A 12,656-nucleotide genomic window follows, 5' to 3' on the forward strand; every position below is an offset into this window, starting at 1 on the left:
TTGGACAACATTCCTCCAGGCCTTCCTGTCCTCCACCATCCCCCAGAGTCCACTCAAGCTCACACTGACTGCTTCAGTGACTCCATCCAGCCACCTCATTCTCTGCCATCCCCTTCTTCTTTTGCCATCTATTGTTCCCAGCATTAGGCTCTTCTCCAGGGAGTCCTTCCTCCTCATTAGGTGGCCAAAGTATTTGAGTTTCATCTTCAGTATCTGGCCTTCTAAAAATCAGGGTTGATCTCCTCTAGGACTGACTTGTTTGATCGCCTTGCGGTCCAAGGGACTTGCAGGAGTCTCCTCCAGCAACACAATTCAAAGGCCTCAATCCTTCGGCGCTCAGCCTTCCTTATGGTCCAGCTTTCACAGCCATACATTGCAACTGGGAAAACCACAGTCTTGACTATACACACTTTTGTTGGCAGGATGATGTCTCTGCTTTTTACTATGCTGTCTAGATTTGCCATAGCTTTCCTCCCCAGGAGCAAGCATCTTTTAATTTCTTGGCTGCAGTCCCCATCTGCGGTGATCTTGGAGCCCAGGAAATCTGTCACTACCTCCATTTCTTCCCCATCTATTTGCCAGGAAGTGAGAGGACCGGATGCCATGATCTTAGTTTTCTTATTGTTGCGTTTCAAGCCAACTTTTGCACTCTCTTCCTTCACCCGCATCAAGAGGCTCTTTAGTTCCTCTTCACTTTCTGCCATTAGAGTGGTAACATCTGCGTATCTGAGGTTGTTGATATTTCTCCCAGCAATCTTAATTCCAACTGGTGATTCATCTAGCCCCGCCTTTCTCATGATGTGCTCTGCATATAAGTTAAATAGGCAGGGCGACAGTATGCAGCCTTGCAGAACTCCTTTCTCAATTTTGAACCAATCATTGGTTCCGTGTCCAGTTTAGACCCCTGTCAATTTTCAAACAGTTTGGAACACTGACCAATTAGGACTAGAGGCTACCCTCCTTAACAAAGTTTGCCAAGGCTAAGTTCCAAAAGCCATGCCTAGCTACTAGCCAAGCAGCAGGCTGCTGCAAAAATGCTCACACCATCCAGCTACAAGGGGACTGCACAATGCAAGTGACTGAAAACCTATTTGTGTGTTTGTTTTTTAAATGAAGTTGGCTCCTATAATACTCACTTGGGGATGAATCCCAGTGGCAAACTGCACACAAAGCCCTTGTATCCTGCAGTGGATGAACTATCACTCAGACGGGCAGATGGCAAGTAGTATCTGCTACACTCAGTGATCTGGCTTGCATGGCAGCCAACCATGGCTTGCTTTAGAACAGCTGTGATGTTGTGCCTGGTGCTTCCAGGCACCATTTCTTTTTTAAACAATACGAAGATAAAAATACATCATAAAGAAGAAAAAGAAAAAACACACAAGATACAAAAAATAGAAAACTACTAGTGCACCCCTCCATTGGGACCATGGCTACATGGTATTTATTCCTTCATTTCCTTCTTCCTTACTTCTACTAAATTTCCTCTTTCAGGAGTACTCCCTTCCAGAATTGCACTGAGTCATCTGAAGGTTTAATACCCTTTCCTTTTATTAATACATGTTCAACAAACAAGCTCAATATATCATTAAAATCTTTCTTATTTATCAAGTTTTTTTTCGCCTTTTCACCTTAATTCCACATGTCAACTTAACAGCTATATTCCTGATTTCTTTATACCAATCAGTTAACTGGAAATCTTATTTCTCTTTCCAGTTCTTTGCTACTATCAAATCTTGCTGCTGTTACCAAATTTGTTGTTCTTTATTGTTCCATTTCCATTTCTTTTCATAAAATATTATCAATCATGTTATTCTAGGCACCATTTCTGAATGGCACAACATAACAGCTTGGCACAACCCCTATTGGCTGGATTTGAACTGCCATTTTCTTTCCCACGATACCTCCTTGCACGTGACACACATGCCATTCCTATAAGGCATTGTGGGAAGTTAAAAGTGCCGCTTAAGCCCAGCCATCCAGTGCTGATCTCTCTATGGCGGCTGCCACCCCCCATAGCCCAGAGAGCCCTTTCAAATATGGAACCAGCTTGTCTGCTTTAATCTCTTTTACGTTTATTAGAGTTAGTTAAATTATAAAAGACTCTTCTAGAAAAGTGGCAGCACGCTCCTATATGCAAGCAACACACAGAGGTAAGCCTGGTTCTCACTCCTAACAATCATTGATTGCAATTATCAAAGAACTTTAGCCTGGGGCTGTGAGTCAGATTCGAAGTCCCCATTTTGAACCTGACCCACTATGCAGCTATGCATGCCACAGGATGTGATGCAATCAGCCAACTTCACTCCTCTTTGGTGTAACATTAGTATAACAACAGAAAGAATTGGTGTAAATTCATTTGCATTTCCCCCTCTGGGTGCGTTGAAAGAGTTATGCGATTGATTCACCAAACAGCTAGATTCCAATAGTCCTAAATCAAGCTTTGGAAAGTGGGGGTAAAATATGGTCTTCCTTTTTAAAAAAAATCAGGATCTGGTGCATAGTGAAGTAGTCATATGACTTCTTCATTTACTCAGAAGTGGTAGTGGGGAAACTTAACCCCAGCTTAATGTACATTCAAGTTGATTAATTGAATCAACTCTCCAGACCATCAGAGTTTAAAAACTGCCTGTGCTGCAGCAAGAGAGTTCCTTAAGTATGAGGAAAGCGGTATTGGCTAGGATGCAGCTAGGATGCTGGCCCCGTGGTCATTCTGGGTTGATGGGGCAGGCAGCAGATGGTTTGAATTGGCCTTCCAGCTCCCTTCATTACACACCCCACCAGCTTTCTCTTTTGGTGGTGGAAATGCAGGCAAAGGACCCCTGAAGCTCCTCTTCCCAGGATGAACAGCAATAGAGGCTCTTGCTACAGGGAGCCCCGGATCCAATTTGCATGTAACATGCCATGAAGCAGAATGGGTGATCACTACCTCCTGCTAACTTAGCTCATAGGATTATTGTGACAAGAGGGGATAACTTCATGTTATTGCCACCCAGACCTCCTAGTGGGGGAGCATCTTCAAAGATGTTCCTTGCCTACCAAGTCCTTCGTGAGAGCCAAGGCCCATGAAAACAAGAATCAAGAGCTGCCTGGGCACTGCTGAAACCTCTGTTGTTTTACACTAGGAAGGTAGGGGTTAAAGAGTCTCTTTTCTGTGTTGGGCTTTTGGAGAAGCAAAACAGTAGAGAGAGAGAATGGTGGTTGCTGGCCCTTCCCTTCAGGCCCTGCTTGGTCAAAAATGCAGCCCTTTTGGACAAGACTTTGCTAGCCAGGGGCATAATGTCTTGTCTGCATGAGGAAAAGCCAGGTGAGATAACCTGAATAACTTGCAAAAAGCAGCCTGGTGCTCCCTTTTGCTTATTTTACAAATATCGTGTGGGGTGGTGAGCAGCTCTGTGCTTGTGCTCTTATTTCCTGACCACCCAAAGTCCAAGTAGGCCTCCTGAGCCCCCTGAGATTCCTGCCCACACATATGTATTCTCTGATCTTCACAGTCTTTCCCTCTGCAAAGCAGTTCCTGCCTCTCCCTTTGAAATCATGCTGAGCTTCTTCCCAGGGAGCTGAAGTTTGCACCCTATTGCACCCCAAATCCCACCCTCGTATGGTGTGATTGCAGACAGGAGCACGAAGCATACAGAGTTCTGCCTTACGGGCTCGCCTGTTTCATTCACAATAAGGACTTGAGATCTGTGCTCTACGATTACAGCTGCTTTGTTGGGCACAAACCCCGTCAGAGATGTCTGATTAAGAGGGAGAGATGGCTCCTTCTCTTGCCTATTGCTCCCTCAGTTCGTTCATTCACTGTCTCTGGCATGTTGCACAGCACTCCTGGAGTACGGCTTGCTGCAGCAGGGAAAGGGAGCAGAGCCAAAAAGGCTACGGGACAGTGCCAGCTCCAGGCTTCTGAGGTCTCTTGGAGAAGACACTTTCCAGGAGCCCCCACCTGCCATAATCCTCTGTCCTCACTGCCCGTATCGTATCCCCAGCTGTGCTTGCTCCTCCTCCTCGTTCTTCCCATCACTGCCACGTGCTGGCCTGACTGGCAGCCAAAGAGCCAGGGAGTGGGCAGGGCAGGCCATCTCCTGCTCCTGGCCAGAGCCACAGGCAGGTGAGCCGGCAGGTGGCCTAGGTGAAGAGGGACAAGTCCAGGGGGCTCTTGCCAGTGGGCTGCTGCTGGGTACCCAGCCATGCCTGCCCTTGAGTTGCCTGTGATGGGAGAGCGTGCCTCTGGGCACTGTATCTTCTGGATAATTGGTGGCTTCAGGTCTCCAGGTTGCAGCTCAGCAGCCCTAGTTGTTAGGGTTTTTTCTCTCCAGGTAAAGCAGGTGTCACTCAGTTTCCCTCCAGGCCAGTCACATGGATTTCCCTGGGACACTCAGTTCACATCTAACAAGACCCTCTTTAGTTCTTCCCCAACGGTGGAGGAGAGCCTCGAAGCAGAGCTGGCTTCTTTGCTAGCAAGCACCCCACTTAGAAGAAAGCTGCCCTTTCCAGCCCTGCTGTGTCACTTACCGGGTCAGAGTACAACCTATTTGGGATCGTGGGTGTCTGCTGGTCAATGCAAACCACTTTCCTCATATCTTCAAAGCTGGGGTCGATCGGCACCATATCAAAGAAAGGAGGCTTGTAATCTTCTACAATCCCTGCAGGCAGAAAAGATGCAATGGCAGCGAGGGCAAAGCTTGAGGTGCAGCATGCAATTGCTGTCCATACAAATATGCCCAAGACTATTCCCAAACCCAGCATCCCCCAGATGTTGTTTGGGGCTGCAACTCCCATCAGTTAACACAGCCAGTGCTCAGAAGTTATCAGAGTTGTAGCTCAAAACTTCTGGCAAGTACCAGCTTGGGGAAGTTGGTCTAAACGCATCTGCAGCGGTGTGCAGCATCCGTCTCACTGCCATAGGCCACCATGGCTCTGCCATTCTCACAAGCTGGAACACAGGGCAGAGACTGGCAGAAAGAAGGGACAGGTTGATGCATGTAGGAGAACGTTTAATTTTTCATGGGCTCTCTTTCATTTCCATGTGTAGATGAATGCATTGATTTATTTAAATTGACATCCTGCCTTCCCACTAAAAATAGTGCTTATTTGCTAACAAGCACAGTCAAAATAACAATGTTATGGCTAAAATAATAAACTCAATGATAAACTCAGTGCAAACGTAGTACAGATAACATAAAAACACATCAGTGGGAAAGAAACAATGGCATTCACCAGGTTAAAACCTACTTTAGTAGGAAATCAGCAGCACTGCCTATAGGCAAATGTCTTCACCTACTGATGGAAGGACCAGGTCTGGCCTTCTCAAGCAGGAAAGCAGTTTGGGAGCAGGCAGTGAGAAAGTCCTATGTTGTGTTTCTGCCAAGTGTTTCTCCAGCAATGACCAGAAGGGCTCTTCCAAGGATCTTACATCTGGGTAGCCCATATGGGAGAATGCAGTCTTTCAAACAACCTGGTCCCGTGCCATATATGGCCTTCTAGGTGATAGCCAGCACTTTGAATCTGGCTGGAAATGGAATGGCAACCAGAGCAGCTGTTAAGGGAGTCACAGGCTTCCTATTGCTGGCCCCATTCAATAAATTGGCTGCAGCATTTTGGACCAGTGGAAGTTTCCATAAACTTTCCAAAGGCAGCCCCATGTAGAGCAGCCTTCCCCAGCCTGGTGGCTTTCAGAGGCATTTGGGTTGCCACTCCCAGAATTCCCATCCAGTAGGGCCATTGTCTGGGGATTCTGGGATTTGCAGTCCAGTCGTGGGGAAGGCTGACATCAAGCATTTTACAGTAGTAAAAAACAAGGGTTGTATCCAGATAAAGCATTTACAGCCCCACCCCCTTGCTTCATTCATGTGATATGAATGGGCGGAACGGGTGTCTACTCCTTACCTCCTCATGTTCTCCCAATACTTCCTCTGTCTTATATCTCTAAGAGAAAATACATTAAGGAAAAAAGATGGAAATGCTGCACGACAAATACTTATTAGCAGCACCAGGAGCCCTCAGACTGAAGCAGGGCTGGCCCTACCTTTAGGCAGAGTGAGGCAGTGGCCTCAGGCTACAGATGTTAGAAGGCAAGAGCAAGGTGTGGGATGAGATGCCTAAATAGCCTACCCTGCACCTGCTGCTTTTAGGCACTGCCCCATCCCCAACTCTGAAGTAAAATTCAATGTCATTCCTGTTGGGTTTTGAACATGGGATGCAAGAAGCACCATCAGGCTCTTCACCACAACTAGCAAAATTCTTGGCCCTGCTCTGAAAGCATGCAGAATATAACTAAGGCACATCTTCCCATGGCTAAGCTGGACTTAATGGGTTCACCAGCAACATGGAGTGTGTTTAGCTCTTGCTCCACTGGTGGTGTGCCTGAGTGAACTCTGTCACTTCCTCCCATAGAGGTAAACAGCTTCTGTTCACTCTGGTGGGGGAAAGAAGACCACCACACTTGCTTTCCCTGTTGTGGGGGGATCAGGCTTGATGCCTGTGGGAGACCCCTGGTGCTGTAGCTCCCGCTGGCAGACATCCCACCAGGGTGCATGGGCAGTCTCTGCCCCCAGGGTTCCTTGCAGTTAGTCCTGGCTCCAGGGCTTGGACGAGCCCCACACTCCAGTGGCTCCTTCCCTCAGTAAGTCTGCCTTCTTGCCATCACTGTCATTTGCTACTGTCGAGCCTCCTCCTCCGTGGCTCCTCCTCCACGCTACCATCACCATTCGCTGGGCAACAGGGAAAGGCACGTGAACACTTGGTTGCAGAGGTCGAGCAAGTCCAGGGGCTCATGTCAGCAGGGGGCCTTGGCAGGTGCCCAACCAAGCCCACCCTTGTCATTGGCCCCGCTTGAAATCTGAATGATCTTTCTGAAGAGGCACAAATCAACACGGAACACATTCCCACTACATTTTTTTCCATTTCATAGCAAGGATGACTTTCCATCTCCCAATGTATAAAAACATTATGTAGCAAAGTGATTTTTGTTCAGAAAGTCTCCTGTGAATGCTGCCCGTTCTGCATATGGGTGCATTTTCATCTGGCTGCTGTTTCTTTAAGGGCATGTTGAAATGTTTCCAGAAGCATATACTTTCCAATGAAGTACTTGAACCTGTTTCCTGTGTGTGGGAAACCTCAGAAAGATATGAACTGTATCATATCTTATATCGCACAGGCAGCTAAAGGCATAAGTGGCGTCATTGCGCAAACAGGCTGCATGGGGACAAAGTGCACCAATTCTGTTATCTCAATGCTTCCCCATCCTGTGAGAATCTGCATAGCATTTGACACCAGTTCTGTTCAACATACCAATACAGCAACAAGTTCTCGAGTGTCCAAAACCTGGAGCCAGGCTTAATGTTCTGATTTGCCAGCATTTGATTTGAGAGAGCATTTAACTTTTTGCAGTCAGAGCATCAGAGACAGTGGGAAGGTTCAGATGATGCAGGAAGCCTGGAGTTGCTTATAAGCCCTGCCATGTGGCTTCCTGGCATGGGCCCTCCAATGTGCCTGGCACGGGGTCAGGTACCACTGCGCCCCCCACCCCCAGTCTTCCTGCAGGTAGGAAGGGGCACTGCAGAAGCCCCAAGGTTTCCCCTTTCCCCATCTCTGCTTGTGAGGTAGCAGGGATCTGACACACCTCACCCTGACTCATAAGAAAAGCTCCAGAGCCATTGTGAGAGCTGTCATTACTTGGAACTCCAGGCAAGCCAGATCTGAAAGTTGTCTGCTGGAGAGTGGCTGCGCTTCCCTTTTAAAGCAAAGGAGTGGAATTTGCTAAAATAATGTAAAACATGTGCAGAATACGACCATAACTATGCCACCATTTGACAGTGCCATCCTGAGCATGCATAACTTGGCAATAAGTTTATGGGGGAATACTTGGGGCTGGCCTTGCAGGCAGCCTCAGGGTATGGGATTGGGGGAAGAAGCAATTCTCTGGGATGCACTCTGGCTGCTCTGACTGCTAATGGGAATTCTAATGTACACAAAGAAAGGTGCTGTTTCCAGCACATGTGCAGTTCTATACAAAGGACATGTTGCAGAAGTGTTACAGAGTGCCTGTAGAAAGGTATGTCAGGCATACAGAACTTCTGCAAAGAGCAAAGTTGGGCTTTGCTACATGAGGATGATAATCCGCTGTATCTATCTTCAGTTTCATTGCAAAACAGATCTGATCACAATACAAATTATGTGTCCTTTCCTGCTTTTCTGCTATAGAACCCTTAGGTGATGTTGTGGTGAAGTGGAACAGTGCCATTACACAGGTAGGAAAACACCCTTTTAATTTGCTTTGACACATAATACTGTACGTTCCTAGCTCTTAAAAAAGCAGCCTTGCTTCGGGATGATTGGACAACTGTTTTGATAGGGTCAATTAACCACTGCATTATGGAGCACAGAAAGTGCTCCTTAGATATAGAAGTGAAACTGGAGAGTCACAATATTGCCTCCTGCTTTTCTGCTATAGAACCCTTAGGTGATGTTGTGGTGAAGTGGAACAGTGCCATTACACAGGTAGGAAAACACCCTTTTAATTTGCTTTGACACATAATACTGTACGTTCCTAGCTCTTAAAAAAGCAGCCTTGCTTCGGGATGATTGGACAACTGTTTTGATAGGGTCAATTAACCACTGCATTATGGAGCACAGAAAGTGCTCCTTAGATATAGAAGTGAAACTGGAGAGTCACAATATTGCCTAAAGAACCTGTAAACTGCCATGAGTAGAGAAGGATGAGCACATGATAAATGCCTTGTGCAGAAAAGCTCTTGGAATAAAGGAGGATGGCAACAGTAAAGTTTCATGAGAATTGTCTGTGCCTTCCTTCCTTCCCAACGGCAAATAAAAACCAATCTTGGGAACCACTTGCAGCAGTCATACAGGGATCATGCTACAGCCAGTGTGGTTTCACATTGCAAAAACGACTGACAATTTCTTGTACACAAACTTCTCACCGTGGTCGCTGGTGGCACTAATATCTTACAGTGAAATCCCATGTGCTTTGACAGAAACAAGTCCCACCAGCCCCTTGATCTTAACATGTGAAAAACATTTTGATTTAATTTCCAATGACCAGCTATGATATTAAACCCTGAAAGGAACAGGAAGTAAGTGAGTGTGCATGCACTTTAAATGCACCTATTGGTGCTTTGTCTGGCAACAGTCAACCAGCAACACCTCTGCAAATCTGAAATGTTAAGCACCTGCACTTGGATTGCAGGAAAATGCTAGTACTGATCGATCATGTTGACAGGCTTGGTTGGTTGCAATATCCTCTGATAATCATGGCAGAAATCCGAAGACACACATGTTGGATTTATGTTGTGATATGCTGAAGAAAATAGCAAGCACCAGGAAATGAATTGAATAGGGTATGCTATAACCTTCTGTGGGTACATTTATGGTGCTTCACTTTGGTAGATGTGCAGTGGCAATGCCCCTGAATCCTCCAGTTCAGGGGTGGAAAAGCATGCAGGGACAACTCCAGCGAATAGCAACAGGTATCAGTTGTGCCCAGGAAAGGGTTCCAGACATATCTACTGCATCTTTAAAAGGAATACTAAGGAGCTCTGTGACACAAAAGTTGTAGAAACATAGCACATATCGATTGTGTACATGAAAGGGGCCAAACATGAAGTGCAATAGAATTTTAAGAAGAAGTGTTACGGTTAGAACTTAATACAGAGGGAATCATGATCACTCCGCTTCGAAAATAAGTCTCCGCGTGCCTCTGTTAGGAAGAAGCCAGCAGGATTCTCCCAGGCCAATGTCCCGTGCGGGTCCAACTACATGTGTACCAGCTTCCCCCACCACCCAGACACATAATGCCTGAACTGGTCTCCAGTCCCAGCTAGTTACTGTGAAGCCGTGGCCCTGAACGTTCCAGGAAAGCAGGCTCGGACATGGCCCGGCAGCTTTTCCCAGCACTTTATGCTTCTAGTGCCACCTGCTGGCCAAAATACCCGCTCCCCTAGAACCCGTGGCAGCTGGTCTTGGCTTACCGGGGATGGCTGCCCACTCTTCAGCACTGAAAATAGAACCCACCTGGGCCGGAAAACATGTTTTTGTTCTCCTGACACCCAAGGAAGTACCTGCTGTGCCTTGTTGGAATCAACCCCATCCACACAGTTGTCCTTCGAAGCAAGCCAGGCAACCCTTTTCCTAGGCCCAATCCTACACACTAGGCAACAATTGGGAGCACAGTTTGTGCGTGCGAGTGTATCCAATTAAAGGTTATGAACTGTGAAAATAATAGGCTTATCAGTTAGCACTGTTTATTCAGCAGGAGAAAGAGGATTAGCTTGACCAATCTGTGCCTTGATTAGGAGATTCTTTTGCTTTTTAATTAATGACTATTTTCTTTTAGGTCGCTCATTTCTGCTGTCAAGGGTCAGTCAGGGATGAGAATAAGGCTCCTTTGCCGTAATATAGGAGTTTATCCTATGTTAAGCTTACTTAGAATAAGCCCATTGAAATGAATGGGACTTAAGTTAGACTAACATTGGATACAACCTATAAACTGCACCTCAGAAAAGGCCAAAATGAAACATGACTGACATCACTGTAATGTAGAGGTGGGCAACTTGTGGCCCTCCAGAAGTGCAGGATTGCAAGTTCCAATAAGTCTACTCAGTGGGGGATGATGGGAGGCTTTTCTGAAATTTGAGAAGAATCTAAGCAGCAGGAGGCAAACAGAGTGGTATCATGATGAATAGAAAGACACAAGGCATCAACTGGTCCTGCCTGCAAGGTCTCAGCACTCAACAGACTCCGCCTAGCTTGGGTTAAAGAAGGAACTTGAGAGATGACAGATCATAACTGCAGAACCAAAGCAAGCAGCTCACAAAGCAGACCAGAGGCAGTGCCTGTCTTTCATAAGAACTATGATTCACAGGATGGTGCTTCCTGCCCCTTACTGCCTTCTTTGTAACTACGTGATACAGGCCCAGAACAACCCTGCTTGTGTGGAGTCTGCAGTTTCTTCTGAATAGGTGGAGATCAGGGTGGCTTGGTATTGACTACATTTTGCCTACTTTTCTTCTGAGGAGCTCAGTACAAGATTCTCCCTCACTTATTGTATCCACATAATACCCCTGCAAAGTAGGCTAGACACAGAGAGAATGACTGGCCCAAGGTTGCCCAGTAACTTTCAGGGCTGGGATCTGAGACTTGCCTGCTTAGTCCCATGCCTGCCATCCAATCTAGAGGAGAGCAACTTGTGGTTGTCCAGATTTTTGAACTACAGTCCTGATAATCCCTGATTATCAGTGTGGTGTAGTGGTTAAGAGCATGGGACTGGGACTCAGAGGATCTGGGTTCTAGTCCCCGCTCAGCCATGGAGCCAGCTGGGTGACTTTGGGCCAGTCACAGACTCTCAGCCCAACCTACCTCACAGGGTTGTTGTTGTGGGGATAAGATGGAGAAGGAGATGTAAGCTGCCTTGAGCCCTTTGTAGGAAAAAGGCAGGCTATAAATCGAAAATAAAAAAATTATTAGCTCTGCTGGTTGGGGTTTATAGGAGTTGTAGTCCAAAACATTTGGGGAGAGCAGCTGGCCCTAATCCTGCTCAAACTGCTGCACCACACTGGCTGTCCTTTCGTGTGCATACCATGCGCAGGTCTGCAGGATGAAAGGGACTGATCAAGCCCTGTTGTTCCCTGAGAAAGAAACGGTTTGCAGACACGGCTGTTCTGTTCTTCTGTGTGCTTACAACTGCACAGGTACGAACTTGCAGTCCCAAAGTGCATCAGATCTGCTTAACTTGCAGGCAGCTGACCCAGAACCTGTTCATGCTGCAAACTTGTACAGCATGTTTTTCATGTTACAAGCTGTATCCCTGGAGCCATTTCCTGGACCCCTCGCTAAATGCACATGAAGGGAGTAGGAGAAAAAATAAAGCAAGAAGGGGCCATCTAAGGCCTCTGCTCCTTTCTGAGAATAAGAGCAGGAACGACTTTGCTGCTTTGGCCAGAGGATACCAGAAGCTCCATGGAAGAGGCTCTCTGCCAGACTGAACTGTGATGCTGCTTGTTTCCTAATCAGAGCTGAGCAAACAAAGTGCTGATTGAGTCTAATGGTCCCTTTAATCAGTGAGCTGGGCGCTGACACTAGATTACAGTGTTTATAATTTACAGCTAATCGTTTGTGTGGAAAAGGAGGAAAAAAGGAAAAAGAAAAACAACATCCAGCTAGACCAGTCGAAAACTTTCACATTAGCAGACTGGATTAGCGATTATTTCTGCATGGGGAGCCAAGTGAAAGGGAGATGGTGGTGCACTGGCCAGGATCTCATTCCATTCTCTGACTGCAGCTGCGACTGTATGTCCAAAATGCGAGATTTACCCAGCTGCTGTGTCTGAAGTTTAAACAGCCCCCTTAAAACATGAGTGAGCAACTTATGCCCCCAAGACACTGTTGGACTATACTTCTCATCATCCCCACTCATTGTCTGTGCTGGCTGGGGCTAATGGGACCTGGACTCCCACAACATCAAGTTACCCACCCATGCTTTAAAACCTCTAGTGGTCCTCTGAAGAGAGAACTCAAAGTCTCCTGAGCTGGCTTCTGGATAAGCCTTTTAGCATCTGTTCACAAGACCCTTGAGCACCCACTAGTTGTGGGAGAAGTGCTTCAGAAGCCAGTCTTTGCTGCCTCCTAGTCTGTGATCAGCA

The 12,656-nt window shown here is 46.7% G+C and overlaps 2 protein-coding genes across 3 annotated transcripts in view; both read right to left on the bottom strand.

Annotated features, from left to right (window-relative positions):
* ACVR1B (activin A receptor type 1B) overlaps window positions 1-4,642 on the bottom strand; it is a 60,893-nt gene extending 56,251 nt beyond the window's left edge. The window contains exon 1 of the mRNA XM_044422001.1: window positions 4,513-4,642. The gene's annotated coding sequence lies outside the window, so the exon portion shown is untranslated. The remainder of the gene's footprint in view (window positions 1-4,512) is intronic.
* ACVRL1 (activin A receptor like type 1) overlaps window positions 1-12,656 on the bottom strand; it is a 57,423-nt gene that overhangs the window by 6,763 nt on the left and 38,004 nt on the right. For both annotated transcript variants that reach the window (XM_044422002.1, XM_044422003.1), the window contains one exon: window positions 4,513-4,643. In XM_044422002.1, the coding sequence (XP_044277937.1) occupies window positions 4,513-4,643 (131 nt within the window). The remainder of the gene's footprint in view (window positions 1-4,512; window positions 4,644-12,656) is intronic.

Source organism: Varanus komodoensis, unplaced genomic scaffold (assembly GCF_004798865.1).
Source record: "Varanus komodoensis strain SLA01 unplaced genomic scaffold, ASM479886v1 scaffold12, whole genome shotgun sequence".
Classification (NCBI taxonomy): domain Eukaryota; kingdom Metazoa; phylum Chordata; class Lepidosauria; order Squamata; family Varanidae; genus Varanus; species Varanus komodoensis.